The sequence below is a fragment of the Marmota marmota genome, unplaced genomic scaffold (genome assembly GCF_001458135.2).
Source record: "Marmota marmota marmota unplaced genomic scaffold, marMar, whole genome shotgun sequence".
Classification (NCBI taxonomy): domain Eukaryota; kingdom Metazoa; phylum Chordata; class Mammalia; order Rodentia; family Sciuridae; genus Marmota; species Marmota marmota.
Window position 1 is genome coordinate 16,236,638 of NW_026000153.1, and position 21,264 is coordinate 16,257,901.

Here is a 21,264-nt window from a genome sequence, read left to right on the forward strand (position 1 = left end):
GATGAGAGGTGGGAGGGAAAGGGAGAGAGGAAGGGAAATTGCTGGAAATGGAAGGAGACCCTCAGGGTTATACGAAAATTACATAGCAAGAGGAAGTGGAAGGGAAAGGAAAATAATATAGACAAGGGGAGAAATGAATACAGGCAGAGGGGGTAGAGAGAGAAGAGGGGAGGGGAGGGGAGGGAAGGGGGGATAGTAGAGGATAGGAAAGACAGCAGAATACAACAGACACTAGTATGGCAATATGTAAATCAGTGGATGTGTAACTGATGTGATTCTGCAATCTGTATACGGGGTAAAAATGGGAGTTCATAACCCACTTGAATCAAAGTGTGAAATATGATATGTCAAGAACTATGTAATGTTTTGAACAACCAACAATAAAAATTTTTAAAAAAAGAAAAACAATCAAGGTACAGAAGAAGAAACAAATTTTTCTTCTCTTATGAATTGGGTTGAGCAAGTTATTGAATAAATGAGCGCCTGGGTTAAAAAACAAAACAAAACAAAACAAAAAGAGTGCTTTGCATTTTGGGTTTCCAGAAAATCTATAAACTTGACATATTTTATTTCTAAAGCCAAATGCAGAAGAGGGACAGTAAATGGTTCAAATTTTTATTGTATTTTTGGGGAAAGACATGGTAATTAATTTTTCCTAAAATATGGTAATTGTGTAGGAAGTTTGAAAAAAGGATCACTTTACTTTTGTTTTAAGAATGTGCTTTTTATCACACACATTTAACACCCTGTCTCTCAAATGATGCATGTGTGTGAGTGTAATCTTTTTGCTGATATATATCATATAAAAAAACTATATTTGCACAGGAAACAAGAAGTAGGAACACCCACAGGCTAGAATATTTGAATAATTTCTGCAAGATGTAGCACAAATAGGACCGACCCACTTAAGGGAGATTCTGCTCAGCCTGCCATTTATGCTGGGGAAAGAAAAGTCCTCCAGGAAAGTAAGCAGAGAAAAATCTCAAGGATCTCAAATCACCTCTCCATGTTTGTAAAAATTGGTCTATGAAACTAAAAACAGGAGACTGTTGGGCACAGAAGTAAATGTTCCTCCTCTTGCATGACTAGGCTGGGGAAATAAAACAACAGGAAACATAATCTTCAAGCAAAAGAATTTTTTTTCATAATATAAGCAGTAGGATTATTTTCTTTTTTTGTTTTTCAAACTCTAGAAACTCTTCTGTATGAATAAGTATTTCTTTCATTTTTCTAATGATTAATTTGTGTTCATTAAAAATTAAATGTCTTGGTGCTGTGGTTGTGGCTCAGTGGTGGAGCACTTGCCTGGCATGTGTGAAGCAGTGGGCTCGGTTCTCAGCACCACATCTAAAAAACAAACAAACAAATTAATTAATTAATAAAGAAATAATAAAGTTCTAACAGTAACTAAAAAAAAATTAAATGTCTTTGCCATTGATAATTCAAATTTATCTTCCCTGGAATTGTCTGATGATCTTGACTGAGACTAGGTCAATGATTTGACCTTTACATCCACAGGGCCAAGTTTAAAATTAGTTCTTAAATACTCAAAATAGAAATAGAAAAGAATGTTTTCAAATGAAAGCAATGGCTCTTTTGGTATCTGCAGCATGCTTTAATTCCTACCATGTATGCGTAAATTGGCAAAGTAATCCTAATGGCTTGAAACAAATGTATTTCTATCATAGAGTAAGTCCCAAGCCCATCTACCCTGAATCTTTGGATAAAGACAAGACTCCATCCTGCCATGCACCTGGTCGGTTGTGCAATGCTGACCAATGAACAGCTGCTAACAATAAGGGTATTGTGTTTATGTAACACAGTTCAGGATCTGATGGTTAGTCTCTCGATAAATGTTGAAACGCTAGGGAATTTTCTCTTGCCAGGATGCCTGCTTCATGGAAAGTACTGTGTCTAGTTTAAACTATATACTTAAATTTTCTCTCTGTATGAACTGGTGGACTTGCATTTTACAAGATCATATTAACCTTTCCAGTTGGTTTGAGGAAGTTGAGGATCTCTCAGCTAAGAAATGGCCATACATTGTGTCAATGAAGGATAATTTTAGCAACTGTTTTCTGTGGACTTGTTTTACCAAGTCCAAGACAAGAGTCTGTATTATGTTTTTTTCCCATTGATGTGGGTGTGTCCTTGTGTGTGTATTCAAGAGAGGCTTCCGTTTGTTGAGTGATCTTCATGCAAACATCTTGGAGTGCTTTACAAAAGAATTTTAAAAATTAAACCAAACAGGATATGAAACTGTGCTGCCAAACAAGTAAGTCTTTAGGCATGATTTAAATTTAGTTAATGACATAAAGAGCTAAATCTGTGAAAGGAAGCAAGTTCTTTGGATCAGAAAAAAAGAATCAGAAAACAGATACTCATATTTTGTCTACATCTTCATTCGAGTAGCTCCAAAAATGTTCTTTTAGAAGTGCAGTTGGAAAACCCTGGGCTAAGTGAACTCCAAGAACCATTGTTTTAGGGATAATAGTTCCCATGTGCAAAGAGATCTGCAGATTACAAAGCATTTTCCCAGCCATTATTTAGTTTGATTGTCACAACACCCTACCAAAATGGCTAAGGAATGTGTTATCCCATTTTACAGAAGAATAGACTGATGACAGGAGAAAATTAAGGGATTAAACTAAGGTCATCCAGCTAGATAATGATAGTGTTAGGACTGGAATATGTGTCATGATCTAAGTCCTGTCCTCTCTTTACAGTCCATGAGTTCCAACTGTGGCAAAGCATTTACTCTAGATACTCTCCTCCTACCATTATAGCCGTCTGTCTCTGGGGTGATATTAATGATTTTTGTTTCCCAGGACACTCTGGCATTCTACTTCCTCTCAGAAGGAACTCCTAACATTCTTGTTTAAATAGAAAATTAGAAAACTAGGGTCTTCTAATGCAAGTGCATACCAAAAACAATTTTATGACTTAATCCTTTCACAATATTTAAAGTGGTTTGTCTTTGAAGTCACTTTCCAGGGGTTCCCAGAATCTCCTTGAGAAGATGCAGTTGAAATAATTAGATCCTTAGCTTCTGTGACTGTAGAAAAAGAAATTGGGGATTCTTAATGAATTTTCTTTCCATTATGACCTGGGTTAGTCAGCTTTCCATTGCTGTGACAAAAAGACCTGAGATAATTAGCTTAAAAGAGGAAAGACTGATTTTTGGATCACAGTTTTGGAGGTTTCATCCCAGGATTATTTGGCCCATTGCTTTTGAGCCTGTGGCAATGTAGTGCATTATGCGGGGAAGCTTGTAGTGGAACAAAGCTGCTCACCTTGTAGAGCCTGGGAAACAAAGAAAGAAGAGAAGAGCCCAGCATCCCAATATCTCCTTCAAAGGACAGGCCCTAACTTCTTTCCACTAAGTTTCACCTCTTAAACATTCCACCACCTCTTGATAGTGCCAATCCGAGGACCAAACTTTTAACATGTGGGCCTTTGGAGGACATTTAAGATCCAAACTATGGCAGTGACTATATAGGGTTATCCTTGAACCTGTGAGATTCTATGTGCATTGTGGTCTCAAAGAATCGTAGCTTTATGTCAGCGCAATAGTTGTTGAAACTGGATTGGTTCGTGAGATAAGGTACATAGTATTATCTCTTTAAGGAACATGCAGAAGTGACACTGTGAAATTGCTGTCAAGTTTTGTTGTTGCCATTATTTTGCCTCTTCCTCTAAAATTACACTTCATTTCTCATTCAAGGTTTGAACATTAAACTATTTACTTTTTCATTGATATTTCTATTAGCTTCAGACAAATCTGGGAAGAACATTGTTTTGTGACTCTAGATCTTTTGGCAGAGCACATGGGGTGGATCTCAAGAACAAGCAATTGAAACCATGTCTCTGTAACCAGATTCTTGAGCAGGTCACTCAAGCTAAAAAGGAGCGCAAGCAAGGTAATGGAGAAATGGAGGGACACTGTGAGGGCACCAAGTACCTTGCAAAAAGTCAATAAATATAAGGATGTTACTTTTTACCTTGCACTTTAATATAAGTGTTCCAGATTTCTACATTTATATTTCATTTAAAAATATTAATATAAAGACTTCATCTATCTTGCCCTAGCCAATAAACACAGGCTATCCAAAAGATTTATATGACTTCCATATGTAATTTGAGCATTTGAGACAGGAAGACAAACCATCCCATGTGGAAATATCAAGGATAAAAGATAGCTTGGGAACAGTGTTCCCAAGCTGGCTGCATTCCCCAATCCCACCTCCTGTATGGGCACACATTCTCTTGTCCTTCAATCTCTCTGGTGATGAGTTATTTCTGGCTCATTTTCCTAACCTTTGGATACTGCCTTTTTCCTTGCACCAGTGTTTATCTCAGTTTCACTTTGATTACCTGATCCCTATTCCTTTATTCGTTTCTTTCAGTTTGATTTGATTTTGCTCCTTCACCTCCACCTTTGGATTTGCTCTATATTTACCCTTGTCAATCTGTACTTAGTTTGCTCTGCTTTAAATATCTTTTGTTTTTGTATATTCATCACATGATTGCCACATGTCACCTTCTGTAACATGACTACATTGATTTCTGTCTCAGTAGCATTGTGTTCGGTGCTGTGGAAGGAATATAAAAACATGTAAGTTAGGGCTCTTTCCTCTTTTCTACTTGCCTGGAATACCTCTTTTCATAAAATCTTTAACTCTAATGACCAATTTTTTTTTTCTAATCAGCCAGACTTTTGGTAATTATTTCTTCTTGAAATTTCCTTTTATATTTATTGTCCATGTGGCTCAAGATCCCCCAGAAGATGTTGTATCATGACTTAAGTTGTCACTAGCAGTGTCTTACACAGAATAGAAGCTCAGCTAGTGTCTGCTATTCGTTTTGCATGGAATATAAGACTATGGACACAGATAAGACTATATCATGTAACCAAGTTCTAAGTAGAACTTTAATTTAAAGTGCTATATTTTACAATAGAAATTTCTGTGGTGATCGAAATATTCTATATCCTCATTGCCCAATATGGTGGCCACTAGCCACATTTTGTTACTGAGTACTTGAAATGTTGCTACTATGACTGAGGACCTGGATTTAAATTTTATTTAACTATAAATACTTTAAATTTTAAAAACCTCACATAGATAGTGGCTACAAGATTGGATAATGCATGGTATAGGAATGCAGAAAGGGGAAATATAAGTGTGAAATACAAGTTAGGCAAGTGCTAATGGAAGAAGATGAATTTGGAATTGGAAGGTGGTAAACAGAGAAAAGGATATTTAAGGAAGAAATATAGCAGAAACTCAGAGGTGATTGACAATGTTATATTTGAGACCACTTTGAAGATGAGATAGAGCAGGGTTTGAGAACTAGTGATAACAGTAACAAGAGCAGCCACTGATCGATACAAGACATACTAATTTAATCTTAACAGCAATATTATTACTCAAGAAAATATAAATAATTTGTCTAAGGGTACGAGTTAATATTGGACCTGAAATTTGAACATAAATCTGCCTAGTTCAAAAAGCTAAGCTTTCAGCTACCATATTATGCTGTCTTATGATTTTCCATGTTAAGAAAGACTTGTAAGTAGGGAATTGCCCAAATGCCCTTCACTGGTAAATGGGTAAACATTAGAATGCATCTGATCAATGGAATACTACTTAGTAATATGAAAGGAACAGAACTATAGATATGTGTAGCAACATGGATAAATTCCAAATGCATTGTGCTAAGTGAAACAGGCTGGATGTAAGCCTATATAATATGTAATTCCATTAGATGATATTTCAGAAAAGACCAAAGACATATCTGTAGTTGCCAGGGACTGAGAGAGTGAAGGGCAGGTTTTGATTACAAAGAGATATAAAAGTTTTTTTTTTTTTTTGAGGAGAGGTGGACATATTCTATATCTCAATAATATGGTAGTTACACGACTAAGCATTTTTCAAGATTCTCAGAACTATGAATTGAAATGGATGAATTTTACTGAATGTAAGCTGTACTTCAATAAACTTCACTGAAAAACAAAAACTTAAAGTACATGGAGGTCTATTTTAACAAAGGCTGCAGGAATATGGTTAGTTATTATAATTCAGATTATTTTGAAAAATAAATAATTATAATTTTGGGATCCAAACATTCTCATGTTTATGGTATGTAGATATACAGCATGTTTAATAGAAAATGAGGTAGGAATTAAAGCCTCAAAAAAGAGACGTATATATGTGTGCATATATCTAAAACAGTTAAATTTGTATTTAACATGAGTTGACACAGTAAATGTTTGTTCAACTTGATGTTTATTTGCCATTGGCAAAGGAAAGAGGGTGGAGATGGAGGAGGAAGAGTTATTTTAATTAAATCTGAATGGTAAGATGTTATATGACTTATCCTATTTTCCTTTTATTTTTGTTTAAATGAAAAATAACTACCACATGAGGTCATCAGCCTCTTTGAAAGCTTGCTTTAGGATTTCTCAATACATAATGAAATTTTCATTTTTACAATAATCCACTTATATGAGACAATAGTACAATTGATATCTTTTAGCATATACTGATTTCCTCCTTTTTATTTCCAAGAAAATTGGCATGCAGAATTAATTATCTAAAAGCCTTGTAGGATTCCATCTTCACTAATTTTATTGAGTGTTCATATAACCATAGATTCATACTAATTTTAGGCAGAAGAGACTTGAAGTTATTATCTGGCCCAATTCATTGTCTGCAAGCAGATAAGGTGTTATCTGTTTTATAATAAAAGAGGTAACACAAGAGCTATTACTGTCAATAAATAATTACAAACAAGATTTACTAATGATTATGATTTAAGAATTTTACTTGATTCTCTGCTTTAAGAATTTCCCTGTGGGCTGGAGATGTAGCTCAAGCGGTAGTGGGCTCACCTGGCATGCGTGTGGCCTGGGTTCAATCCTCAGCACCACATACAAACAAAGATGTTGTGTCCGCCGAATACTGAAAAATAAATATTAAAAAAAAAGAATTTCTCTGGTTCAAACTTTATTAACATCACATATAATAGTATGCCAATATTCCTGGTTAATCTTCAAATAGTCTCATGAGGGAAAGTATAAATTAGATAATAAGTTATTCTTTGAATGGACTGCATTTATTAATGTGGAATTTGAGGTAATGAATGTGAAAACACTTTGGAAGGCTGTAATACACTGAACAACTATTGCTCTTTCCCCTTGATTTTATCTTTAGTCATTTGCTTATCATTTTCTCTAGAATCTTGAGTATCATCAGGCGTACATTTGCAGAGAAAATTGATATCTGATATTTTTGCTGGATAGAAAATAATTGTATAATTAAGCATACATCTACATATAGTACATTTCAAGTAATGACATAATTTAAATAATATCAATAAAATAACTTTTGAATGGAAAGAAAACCAGTAACTGGTGTCATGGTTGACTTGTCACTCTCTTCAGTAATCTTGTAACTAGATATGTGTGTGTGTTGTGCGTTTATGTGTCTTTGTGTATATGTTGTTAAGACTATGATCCCAGGTAATATTTCTATGTGTACCACCTTTATTTTTCTTCTTGTAATTTCCCAATAAGCTATTGTCTTGGTATAATTTGTTCTGCTATAACAGAATGCTTGAGACCCGTTAATTTGTAAAGAATGAAATTTGTTCTTTCATAGTTCTGGACTAGGAAGTATAAGATTGAGACATTGGCCAGGTAGGGCCCCATTTTCCTGCTTCCAGTTTGGTGTCTTGTACATTGCATCCTTCAGAGGAGAGACATGTCTTATCCTCACATGTCAGAAGACCAGAAAAGAGAAGGAGGAACTCTTTGTTCTCACATGGCAGAGGGGCAGGAGAGAGCAACCCACCTTGGCAATCCTTTATTGCATAGGCATTATAGCTCTGCTCTCATCACCTGAACACTCCTAGCACTGTTGCATTGGGGATTAAGTTTCCAAAACATGAATTTTGGGGGAACATATTCAGACCATAGCAGATACATAGGGAGAGTGAGATTAAATGTAAGTAAGATGGGAGAATTTATTAACTTTTGATTGTATTATGGCAATATTAACATCTCCATAAATGTATTTTTTTATGGTTATCGAAAACTTAAACCAAAGAACAAAGTGGTAAATTTGACAAAATTGTTTTTAAAAGATATTTTTATCTACCTGAGGCATTCTGTATGTATTCTTTTGAATTCTTTGTCCTTTTTAAATTATGTCTTTCCACAAAATATTGTGTGAAAAATATTTTGTTAAAAGGTGGAATTTTCAAACCGATGATAAGAGGTACCCAAGTACACATTGGAAGTCAACTCAAATAATATTAACAAACAGGTTTAAACAATTATTGAAAAGTTGAGTTAATTTTTTTTTATTAGTTGTTCAAAACATTACAAAGCTCTTGACATATCATATTTCATGCATTAGATTCAAGTTGGTTATGAACTCCCAATTTTAGAGTTAAATTTTCTTTAAGGCTAATTTCATTTGTGTGAATTGCTAATCCCCATAGTCACGAGCTGGACCAGCTTAAATATTGATAACTGATGACGTTAGTGTAGGGCTCAGGTCTCATTGTCACTTTCATCCCTTTGTGGCAGAAATTCAAACAAAATAATGATAGCTGCTATCCCTAGGTTTGCAGACCACAGAATAGGCAGTCCTACAATCACTAGTTCTCTGAAAGGGAAAGTACATCTCAGGCCTACTGACTGGGTCTGCAAGCCCAGGGAAGATAGATAGTGAGTTGGCAGAGGGCACCAAGAGAAGGACTCAAAGAAATAAGAAGTTAAAAGAAAGGGGATGGATACCTTTGTACAATATAAAATGCAAGATTGCTAACCTTGGGAGATTCATATAGAATGGTAGATATATGGGGAAAAGTGTTACAAATTTAGATGTAAAATGCTATCTGGGGTTTTCTAATTTATTTTTAGATTCCATATTTGGGTTCTATTGAAGTTCTGTTGAGGAAGTACCTACCCAGAACCAGGAAGCATTTTGAATATGGCTGTTATTGATATATTTTGATTTGTGCTAAAAAAGAAAAGCAGTAGAAATTTAATGGTTATTTTCATTTTTCTTTCTCATGATCAAGGGTGTTCTTCAGCTCATTGCTGTTCCTCATGTCTGGATCCTGGGAATGGTGACTGAAGTTCAGGGGTGTCTCTTGCTCATATTTATCAGTTATAAGTGGATTATAAAGTGATTTTAACATTTCAGCACATTTATATCAAAAGTCCCTCTAAGGAGCTAAGTGAAATATCCTGCTTGTAATTAAGGTCACAAGTAAAAGCCAGGTGATCAGTCTAGATCAGGGTCTATGAGGAAAGTATAGCTCTGGGCCAGGTATTGAGTAGCTGGCAGGACATAAAGGGGGAGAAGGCAATGATTGTGAAGGATCTGGCCAGGTAGGTAGGCACAAGTCCAATGGGATTGCTAAGAATTCGGATCTACACAGGCCAAAGTGGATTTAGGAGTACAGACCAGGGAAGAATCTGAATGACACAATCCTGTCCTTCCCAAGGCCTAGAACTTATGGGATCTTAGCAGGAGCCCTTTTCCCTTTTTCTTGCTTGGCTATTTCTCTTCTTTGCCTCCTCAAACCCACACCCTCCAATATGCCCAGCAACAGGCATAGGAAGTAAGTATAATCAAAGGATATTATTCATGTGTGCTGATTTCAGGCTAGTAGATGGATTTTTGTTGATGACCAGGAAATGTGCATTCTCCAAGGGAAATGGTTATAATTATTGTCCCCAAAAGTGTCCTGTCTGAGTGGTTCATGGATAAGAAAGTTCAAGAACACTATTCTAAAAACAGTAAAAACAGTAACAGTCTTAAAGATAGTTTTAAGTTTTTTAATTTCTTCTTTTGGGGGCGGGTACTGAGGATTGAACTCAGGGGCACTCGACCACTGAGCCACATCTACAGCCTTATTTTGTATTTTATTTGGAGACAGGGTCTCATTGAGTTGCTTAGCAACTCTCTTTTGCTGAGGCTGGCTTTGAACTCTCGATCCTCCTGCTTCAGCTTCCCAAGTCACTGGGATTAGAGGTGTGTGCCACCATGCCTGGCTTATCTCATTATGGTTTTTAAAAATAAATTTCATATAAAATTCCAACATATTATCAGCTTTTCAAGTCATCTCTCCCATAACTATAAAATATGATCACATTTCCTTTTCATACCCAGTTGTTTTGATGGGAGAATCTACTTGCCAAACTGAGGATCTAGCCAACTTAAGAATATTTTCAAAGATGGAGTGACCCCACCTGGGACAAGTTAGTCATCCTCCTCATGCTTCAGTTTCTTCCTGTTTAAAACGGTGGCCATGCCTGCCTAGTAGAGTTGTGGTGAGGAATAAATCAGTGAGTGTGAAGTATTTAGAGCCAGGTGATGCTGGATATGTGTTAGCTTGTTTCTATTTCATGGATGCCCAAGACTTCTTTCTGCCCTGCCCTGAGTTTGTCTAGGTCAGACACCTCAGTTCCCATAGGGGTTCCTCCAGAAAGTACACAGAGCTAACTGTTTACTCCCAGTGACAATTTCTGCCACCATACTTTTGTTTCCAAAGAAGGATATTCTGTTTTTCTCCAAATGTGGGTATAGGCCTTTGGCTAAATCCAACAGAGCCCATCCCACTACTTTATGGGAGATATAGGTAATATTTGAAGATAAGGCAGAAAAAGAAGCACAGAGGAGGAGTCTCCATTGCGGCACAAGTACAAATCCAGTTCTGATTCTTTATTGGCTGGCTGCTGTGCTTTCTCAGCCTCTCTCAGGTAACAGGGGTCTCTAAGGTAGGAATCTGGGCCCAATCTTGGCTCCAGATTTACCTGCTCTACCATGTAATTCTTTCAGGATTATCCATGGTGGGAACAGCTATTCCTTTCTGGGAAAATCCCTTTGCTCTTCACAGAATTTTAGTTAGCTCCTGTAACACCAATAAGAAAATCCATCAGGAAGCCATCATTGGTGTATTTCCCCACATCCTACATTTATGCACAGTCAGTCTTTGTGAAAAAGGATCAAGCACAGCTGATTTGGTTAAAGCACAGTGAGAAACCCAAGTCCCCATGTGTGTGTGGGTTTCACCAGTCCACCTCAGCAAAGCCAGGCCACTCTATAAGTTTGTGAAGATCATGTCTTTAAAGTATTGGGTCTTTAGTAATTTAGGAGTCATGTATCAACAAAGTCCCCCTTTTCCTATGTCATCATTGAATCATTTTCACTTAGTAGCCACAGGCACTGATAATGAAAAGACAAGGAATTTTATTGAATGTCAAGATAAAAATGTTCCCCATTTACTTAATATTTCAAGAGAGAAACCAAAAAATGTAAACCTTACAATATGCCAGGTAATTTAAAATATCTCATATAGCATCTGCTAAAATTCTGTAATAAGACTATGATCTTTCATGTTATGGTTGATTAAAATGAGCTCCTTAAAAAAAGGTGAAGTTATTTGGCATGGGTCATAAGGCTATTAGGTGATGAATCTATATGAAACTAAAGGCCATGTTCCTTCCATTCTCCTCTTTCCATCTGTGGAGGTCTGACAAAATGTATTGTGCTTCCTTAATTTCTGCTGTAATATATTGTTAAAAATCTGTTACTGCTATGAACAGAGGCTGGAGTAAAGCCAGGAAAGTTTGAAAGACATTTCATAGAAGTTTTGAGCATTTAATTGACAAGTTGAAGTTGATACAGCTGACAACATTTAGAGGCAAAGCACTCGTCAAGCATCCTCAAGTTGCTCCTTGAACAGGGGCACAGAAAAAGAGAAACCTTGACCATTCCCTTCCCTAGTGTATGTCTGTGGGCTACTAGTCACACCCCCTCCCCCCTCCCCCACAATTTGCCACAAAAAGAAAAACAAAATACCTTTTTAGTGTAAGGGCAGGAAGTAGTCACAGCTCTTGCTTCACTCCCTTACTCACTTAACTATCTCCACTCATTGAAGGGCAAATTGGTAACCAGAATATGGAGATTGTCTTTGCTAAACAATGTTAAAGGGTAGCAGGCTAGTTACACCTGTGAGCAGGGTAGGATTTAGATATTGTGTCAATGTCTGGTATTTTATAATCTTAAATTCAGGGGCTTAAGCAAATTGTATTCATCAAGAGCTATTACGGGTACCTTTGTTCCTCCTTAAGCTGATGGAAAAAAAAAAGGTCACATTTAGTTGGAAGCAAAAACATCTTAAAATAGCACTGAATCTTGCACATGTTGAGGAACAAATAGTCACATCCCCATATAGTGCGAAATCTTCATTTTACTTAGAACATGGCTGACATGTTTATAAGCTAAGTTTCTTTTCAAACCAGTGAATCCTGCAGATGTCTCATCTGGGAGGACTTATGAGCTGTGTGACTTACTTTATTGTTATTGTTAATAATAAAATAATCTGTTCAATTTAGAAATAATTTTTTTAGCCTTTTAATGGTTTTTTGCACATTTCCTTTGTAGCTTTGAAAGAGTCCTTTGTATTTTAATAGTTTATTCACTGATTCCAATAAAAATATTTTAAAAAAATGAAATAAAACTACAATAGGCATTGGAAGAACACCATGTCTTTAGAAACCACATTGGTTCTGCTGATATTAACAGGACCAGGTAGGAACAGATAAAACTTTTCTGATAAAACAGATAAAACTTCTCAGATAAAAGTGCTTTTCTGAATGTACACAGAGTGTTTGGTTATATATTGATGTTGCAATGTAAATTTTCCTATGATGCTTAGGAAATTGGATTACTAAGACTGAAGCAAATTATTATAAGCTGAATACCTAGGAACTATATGGGGAACCCAAGAAGACTCTTGTAAGCTATTCAAGAAAACATGACACTTCATTTCCATAAATGGGCCACACACTATTTGACAGATTTGACTTGACTTATTTCTAATACCTCAACATGTGTTTCATTGAACACTAGGAGTCCAGGAAATGGAGATGGACGAAGATCATCTTTCATCTAATGCATGGGATGTTAAAGTGTTTGTTTACTTTTTATATTCCTTGCCTTTCCTATCGTTTGCCTTCTCTATTAATAACCTTCCTTAAGGGGTTCTTGTAACAGTGGATATAGCAGATTAGTGGAAGTCCTGTTAATTTTCATATAATGACTATCCATACTTGGATTAACACATTTTATTGTTTAGAATCAAGTGATTTCTATCACTACTGGCAAATAGATAAGATTCATAAGTCAAGTATCATGTATTTTTCCTCTTATTTTCTGTATTACCTATGCAACCAGGTATAGGCATCCATCCAGTGGAAAGTAAGTGATTAGTTGATATTTGAATGAAATCTATTTGTCTCTTTATGATTAGAAATACTGAAGCATAAGACTTAAGGAACTCTTCAAAGTTACACAGCAGGCAGGTATTAAGATAAGGGAATGGGTCTCATTTTTTTGCTCTTCTAATTGATCCCTGTTTTTCTCCAGATTCTGCTTCCTTCAAAATAAAAAACCCTTATATAAAAATCTGACTGTTAGTAGATTAATTTTTTTACAGTATATTTATCAAATGAAGAATTGGTTTGGCCTGGCTTCCTTGACAAAAGCTCTTGGAGATGTCATGGTGCAGTTACGCAACTTCAGGTTTAGATCATTTTTTTCCTAGAATCTTTCAGACTGAACAGAGATTCTCACAATACCTATATACAACGTCCATTTTATTCACTGAAACTAAATCAATAGAAAAATCTCTTTTAGTCAAATTCAATTCAATTTATTGTAATAAGTGTGATCAACTTCGTAGGCTTGGGGTACAAATAAGGTCATGTGGTAGTCATCAGTGCTGTTTACCAAATATTTCCAGATTTTGACTCCTGGCAACATGATAGGATTGCATTTCCTGGCTTTCATATGGTGGGATGGGATTATGTGACTAGATTTGGCCAAAGTGCTGGGAACAGGGTGTATGTCATTTCCAGGCCACAGTATTTAATCTCCATCTGAGACCTTACACTGAACACTCTTCTTTGGCATGGTGGATGGGTAAATGCTTAAGATCGTAGCTTCTCCATCAGCCTGGGTATTTGAGTGATTAAAACAAGCAGAGTCCACTATTGACATTAGCATTGATAAGAAAAGAACCTTTGTTATTTTAAGCCACTGAGATTGGGATTGTTATCACTATAACATAATTTATTTGTTCTGACTCAAAGAGGTGATATTTCTTTTATTTTTCCAGGTAATCTTTGGAAACCTTAGACATTATCATCTTCCCTCTGCATAAGTTTGTCAAAAAAATTCCATGATTTTATTATATCCAAAAAGATCATTAAAAAAAGTTAAAGTACTTATAAGTCCAGTACTGCCTTTACTCTGATGTTGGCCATGTAGTGTGCCCATGGTTTCTCACAGATGAATCATTTTTTGTCTGCTATCATGATGATGCATACCCTAGAAGATACAGATCTTTGCCTGGGTCTAGGTAGGGCCATATGCCAAGATAACAACTATTAAATTTATGCCTTCATCCTTAGCTACTGCCCAAATTACACAGTAGGAAAGGGTATATGGACCGCAGCATTCACTGTATGGAACCATATCTATCTCCCGAATTCTGGGCCATGATGGAAACTTTTCTGATGCTTGTTGCCTTATTCAGTCAATGGACCCTATTTAGAACAGATGATCCATCAGAGAGATTCTAATAGTCTTTGCCACCAAAAAGGAATAAATCAATGGTTCATGTAGATAGACATACAGATACACAATTAATTCAAACATGTTAACCTGACATGTCATTATCAGAGAGACTGATGCTCTTTTGAATTGGAGGGAAGATTTATAGAGGTGACCATTGATTTTGGCCTCCAACAATATGATTTTTTTTTCTTATTAGAAAATTGGAGAAAGGAAGTACAGGGAGAAGGACTGAAAATGGAGACATGAAAAGTGTTAAGTATATAAGTAATATAGAATGGTTTGAGCAGGTGAGGGTTGATAACAATCGTATTTCTCAGGATGCATGGGCAGTGGGAAATATCTATAGATATTATTTCAGACAACAAGACAGTAAATCAGATGGCAACTTTGACCAGAGAATGACAGCTACTATACCAAATGCAGCATCCTTGGAGACAGAATGTGAATTGCTAAACCTTATGTGGGACACATGACTCCTAGAATTGTTACCATGGGTTAGAGAGAGGAAGCATATTGGGCTTTTAAAATTCATATTGGGCTTTTAAAATTCAGACAAAGAAATAATGATTCTGAAAGAGATCATGTCCATCATCTCCAAGGTCATCTCCTTTTCCATCCATAATTCTAAACATTGTGGTGACCGTAAAAGCTGGGATTGTAAGGGAAACCTCAAGGTGGCTTGCCTTCCTAAGCACTTCCTCCCTAATAAAATGCTGTCTCTTGTTCCTGCCACCCATTTCATATGCCACAGGAAGCAGCTATGCTTTGTGGTCAGACCAGGGAGAGGGGGGGTTAAAACCAACACTTTAAGGGCAGCCTCAGAAGCCAATGCTTGAGATTTGCTGGCTACCCATTGTTATCCATGCCACAGGATACACAGGCTTGGGGCAGTTTTCTGCAAAGTTTGTGGGTAGCTTGTGCATTCTCATTAATTAGGAAATTAGATTGTTGACTATAAATTGGAGGGTACGGAATGTTTTTATTTTAAGTTGAGGAAATGAAGCGTGGGAGGAGAGATGATAGGCAGGCTTTTTACATCAAATTGCATGGTTTGCTTGTCTTTGCTTTGGGGGTCATGTTCACTTCAGCACCAAGCTGGTCCCTTGGAAGCCCACTCAGTCCTCCTGAGGATGGATTCATTTTACAAGACTTCCTGTATGTGCATGATTCTGAGTAATATAAGTAACCATATTGATTATGAGTCTTCTTTTTCTTTCCCCCAAATTGCCCTTCAGATTTTCTTGTTTAAAACTCAAACTTAAATCTCAATTGCTTTTGATCTTTAAACCAAGCCTCTTAAGCTTACCAGTTTGTGGATAATACATAACAAATAGTAATAGTATCTGTACTAGTTAGTGTAATTCTAGACCTCTAGCTGTATTTTAAGCAGTTCTTTCTTATTTTTCCCACTCTAGCTTCCCTTACTGGGATCCAAATCCAAAAAAACCAGTGAGGGGTGGTGCCTTCTATGGACACAGGGTTTTGCTCTATGAAACTGGTGCCAACATCCAAAATCTGGCACCAAATGCTCTTAAAGTTCTTTCAAGGCCCCTTATGGTGCTGAGGTCCCTGAATTTCTCATTGTGGAGAAGCTACATTGGATTCCATACAAATGAGAATGCTTCTCTTCCATTTAGTAGCTGTGTTTCATCTGTTGAGCCCCGGAGTTCTATTGTCCAAGTCAGAGCCTGTGCCTCTAAGCTTTACCTACATTTTTTTTTCTCATAGGACTGGTACTAGGGCCCATACCTGAAGTAGAAGCAGTCTGTTCTGTTCTTCGCTGTAACAAATGAGAGCAAAAAATTCCAACAACCAAGGAATAAAAGCTATAGTTCTTATCTACTCACTCCTGAGGTTTGTGTAAATTCCCATTCAGACTCATGCAGGATCCCTACACATCTAAGAAAAGTTACTTTGTGCAAATCTTCTTTTAACTAAATGGAGGATGTGTGAAATCTGGTATTATAGAGTAAAAACAGTAGCTGCTCCATAAGTGTGTGTATGTGTGTGTATGTGTGTGTGTGTGTGTGTGTGTGAGAGAGAGAGAGAGAGAGAGAGAGAGAGAGAGAGATTAAATTAAGTTCCTATATAATGAATAATACTTTTATGATTAGAAAACAGGAGAGTGAGTCAAGTCACTTGATATTTTCTTCTGGGTTTAGATGGTTCTAATAATTATGGTCTGCATGAATAATGATCCTTAGGGTTGTTCTGGGCACAGAGCCCTGGGTCTATGGTAAAGCAAAAGGCAAGTGGACTAGAAATACAAAAACTCCCTGTTTTTACTGACATGTTCTTCTTTTCAAAAATGAACGATCTTGTTGTAGCCTATCATCATTAGTAAGCATGAAGTTTCATTTGACATTTCATATTTGATATGTATAAGCTTGTCCCACTAGCTTATATTTCTAGAATGATTTTCCCAATATGCAATTCTTCTCATGTCCATGCCCTGTGTAAAATTTCTCAACAGATCTGTGGCGTTCAGAATAGATCATACCCTTCAGCCCTATTTACAAGCTTCATCTTTCGTTATCCTCAAACTCCCCTGCTTTGTTTTCCAGCCATCCTGAAGCACCCACAGTTTTCCAGCAATCATTCTTTATCCTGCTTCTAGACCCTTGCATAGGACAGGCAGGAGGTTCCTCAATGTAAGAGTTAAATTGCAGTCAGATTTCTCATTTTTGTGTCTGGTATATTTTGAAAGAAAAAAGACAGTATTTCATGCCATCTTTCTGAGACTCTTGCTATTTTCTCCATCCCAACAGGTTTTGAGCTTAATAGAGAAAGCTGACAATCTCCCCTAAGGGCTCTGATGTTCCTTTGTGCTCCTCAACAAAAGTAGAGAAGAAACTTTTAAGGTTCCTTGACAGTAACATGAATCTCTTTTAGTTCTTTTTTATTTTTCATTTTGTCTTTCTAGATCAATGGCCTTTAGTTTTAAAATTGGCTCACAGAAGCATCTGCCTTTAGAATGTGAGAGCATGCCATAGTCTTTCTCCCCTTCTAGGAGTTAACCCTCATAAAATAAAAACAATGTATTTAAGTGAAGAAGCCTACTTATGTCTAAGCCAAATCACTGAGAGTGGAAAATAATTTTCCATTCAAGTTGGAGGCAAGGGCATATTGAAAACTTCTACCTCTGTGCTCCCTTATTCACTCAGAGGAGAAAGAAATCAAAATTTAAGATGTAACCAGTTTAGGATACTTTCCCGAAGCTGTAATACCAAGTAGGAGTGTGTTAAATTTCCTTTTCCAATAAAAGTATCACACTCCTAAGTGAACAGCCTCACCTTTACCCTCTCCCCATTTGCTCTAAAAGTGGTGTGCCTGAGATTTGGACTTCACTAACACCTCATTGTGAGTAGAAAGAACAGAACAGAGCACCACGGAGCAAGTGAGGACAGAGGGTCAGTGCTCTGACCTGGATTCTGGGGCTTGAGTTTGTTGAACACCTTCACCCTGCAGGGTCAGGCTAATTGACCCATGTTGCCCAGTATTGAGGGCTGTGCGCCCTCTGCTGGGCAGAGCAACAGATGCGTCCACCCTGCAGCACCTGGCCTAATGAAAGTTAAACTTTTGCAAACACTGGGGCAGATGTTCCTGTCAGTATTCAGAGAGATGATCACAAAAGTACAGCCTGGACTATTTAGGGAAATATTAAATCAAATCTGAAGAATTAAGGGAGAAGAACTCATTTTATGTTCTAGCCAATCAACTTCATAGGCACACATTTCTTTTCTGAGGAATGTAGCTATAAACTTGTTCTAATGACATTCTTATTCAATAACACAAAACACGAATGTGCGTGTCTTGCTGTTCAGAGTAAATGGAAGTACAAGGAGAATTACTGATTAACTCAAATTTTCCATTCAACATAATGTACACTTTTGGGGGAGTAGAAAGTTTGATATATATGTATGCTTTTACTTGTGTTTAACATAGGTCCTTCTAAAATCAATTTGCTAATTTCAGGCCTTAAAATTTTATCTTGTTCATGTACTTATGTATTTATTTTTATTTTTTGCAGTTCTTAGGATCAAACCCAGGGCCTTGTGCATGCTAGGCAAGTACTCTACCATTGAGCTACATCCTCACTTATTTTTCATTCATTCAACACACATTAATGGGTACCTTCTATATACCAGGCACTATGTATTGGATAGAGCACTAGGCGATGAAGGAGAGAAGAAAATACCTAGAATGTTGAAATGTTCAGTCTTGTTATGGTTTGGATATGAGGCATCCTTCAATGAGCTCTTATAAAAAAAACAATGCAAGTAGGTTAGAGGTGAAATGATTAGATTATCAAAGCTGTAATTGAATTGAGATTAATAATTTGAATGGAATACTAGGAGATGAATGTAGACAAGATAGGGTGTGGCTGGAGGAAGTAAGTCACTGGGGAGAATGCCCTTGGGGATTATATTTTGTCCTTGGATTATCTCTTGCCTTCTCTCTTTGTTTCCTGGCTCTTAGGAGCCAAGCAGCTGTCCTCTGCCATACCCTTCCATTATGAGGCTTTGCCTTACCTCAGGCCCAGACTAATGGAGTCAGCTGACCATGGACTGAGACCTCTGAAACCATGTTCCAAAATAAACTTTTCCTCCTCTAAGTTTTTTCTCATCATGTATTTTGGTTACAGTAATGAAAAGCTAACTAACACAAGTCTAGAGGACTTACAACATAATATCATTAATAAAGGAAGGGATAAATTGCTGGGATGGTTAAAAAAGAGGTGAGAATAACAATATCACAAAGGGTCAGAAGTTAAGATATGCTTTGCATATGGTGAGGAATAAGTAATGAAAGAGGTTTGTGTGTTTGTTAGTTAGACAAGGTGGGATATGGCAGGTAGTAGATGGTAGAGAAAAGAAATGGTAGGTGTGTGTCTTACTGAGTCTTTTGCGAGGCCATAAGCCAATGTGTGTTGCATGGGGAAGGTGAGGCTAGTGTGGTGATGTAGTATCACCTTGTCTAGCATGCTGAGCAGATTGAATTTTATCCAACTGGAGAAGAGAAGTTATGGAAGGATTATAATCAGGAGAATGTGATCACTGCTCTTCATTTTAGAAATATTTATCAGAAAAGTAGAGGATGGGTAGAGGGTTGGGAAATGTCAAAAACAGCAACAGGAGCTATTCATCTTCTGTTGGAACAGAAAAGACTAAAGACAGGTCAGTGAGAGGAGATTCTTGAATAAGGATTAACTAGAAAATTCTTAAGAGATGGAAACTGGGTGTGGAGGATAAGGAACAAGGAATATTGGAGGAAGACTTGAAATGGGGATGACCAGGATGAGCAGAAAAAAAAAAAAAGGTTTGGAGTCACCATCAGTAGTTTCACTTAGGGCATGTTAATTTACAACAACTGCATGTAAAGATACCTACTAAACAACTGGAGAATTCCGAGACACCAAAGAGCTAAAGACTTTGAGGCATCAGGGAGAACATCCAGGAAGAGTAGGAAGAGAAGGGGATAGAGGGGAAAATTAAGCATGTTTCTTTTTTACTTGGTAGAGTAAGGTGACAACTTTATTATCTACTTCTTGAATATCAATTGAAGATGGAGATTTGAGTAACACTGTCTTAATTAGAAACCTATTGGAAAGTAGGGTATTTTTAAGTAAAATTTTATTCTTGAACTTTACATGCTTAAGTCTATCTTGTATTTAAAGTTAGCGGATGTATGATTTCAAAAAAGTCATATTAAATTAGAAATGACTTAGAAATAAACTCTAGATGAACTTAAACTATTTAAGGATTAAGTTATATACTTGGTAATCTATCAAAGATTGAGTTCTTTTTGGGTGGGCTTTGGAATGGGAAAATGGAAAAATATTTGATTCCTTAAATCTCAAGGAGGGATAAACATCTATTTTCCTTTATATTAATATGCATAACTGGTTCTGAAAAATGCCAAGAATTTTAGCCTTTCAGTGAGAAGGGAAGATTTTATAGGTCATGGAAAATCTTGTCTTATAGATTAGGAAACTGTACAATAAATTTGAGGAACATAGAAGGCTTTATTTGTGCATGTTTTGGAGAATCTTAATTCACATTGTTACTTAAAAGCCCTGAGAAGTTCTGTAGGAAAGAAAAATTGATTTTGTTAACCTAGCATTTTCCCATCACATTTGATGGCTAAATATTTCCCAGAGTTTGGATAATGTTGCTTTAAACATTTCCTTTATAATTAGGTGGAACAATGTATCTTGCTATTAGCCTAACAGTTCAGTTCAGTTAGCAAACATTATTGAATTCATGATATTATAGTTACCATGTTAGGCCCCAAAGGCATGAATATTATTCATTAAACAACAACAACAATAATAATAGCTAAAATTCATTGTGTGCTCCGTAGGTAAAAGGAAATTTGTTAAGTATTTTATATATTCTATGTTATTTAATTTTCACAAACACCATGAGGGAAGCATTATTTCCCATTTTAGAGGTGAAGAGATTAAGGCTTAGAGAGAGAGGCAAAGTGATTTTTTTAAGGTCATAGACCTAGTGAATTATAGAATTGGATGTAGTTTCTTCATCATCTTATGGCTCACATTCTTTACCACAGCAGCATCCCTTGGAGAATTTATGGTCTAAAC

General features: G+C 36.5%; 1 protein-coding gene across 8 annotated transcripts in view; it reads left to right on the top strand.

The window, feature by feature from the left end:
- Sugct (succinyl-CoA:glutarate-CoA transferase) overlaps positions 1–21,264 on the top strand; it is a 702,721-nt gene that overhangs the window by 437,446 nt on the left and 244,011 nt on the right. Inside the window, exon 13 of one of the 8 annotated variants that reach the window (XM_048786486.1) lies at positions 16,389–16,506. The exons of the other annotated variants lie outside the window; for them this stretch is intronic. Coding sequence (XP_048642443.1) covers positions 16,389–16,400 — 12 coding nt within the window. The 3' untranslated portion in view covers positions 16,401–16,506. Of the gene's footprint in view, positions 1–16,388; positions 16,507–21,264 lie in introns of those variants that run through there. 8 annotated transcript variants of the gene reach the window in all.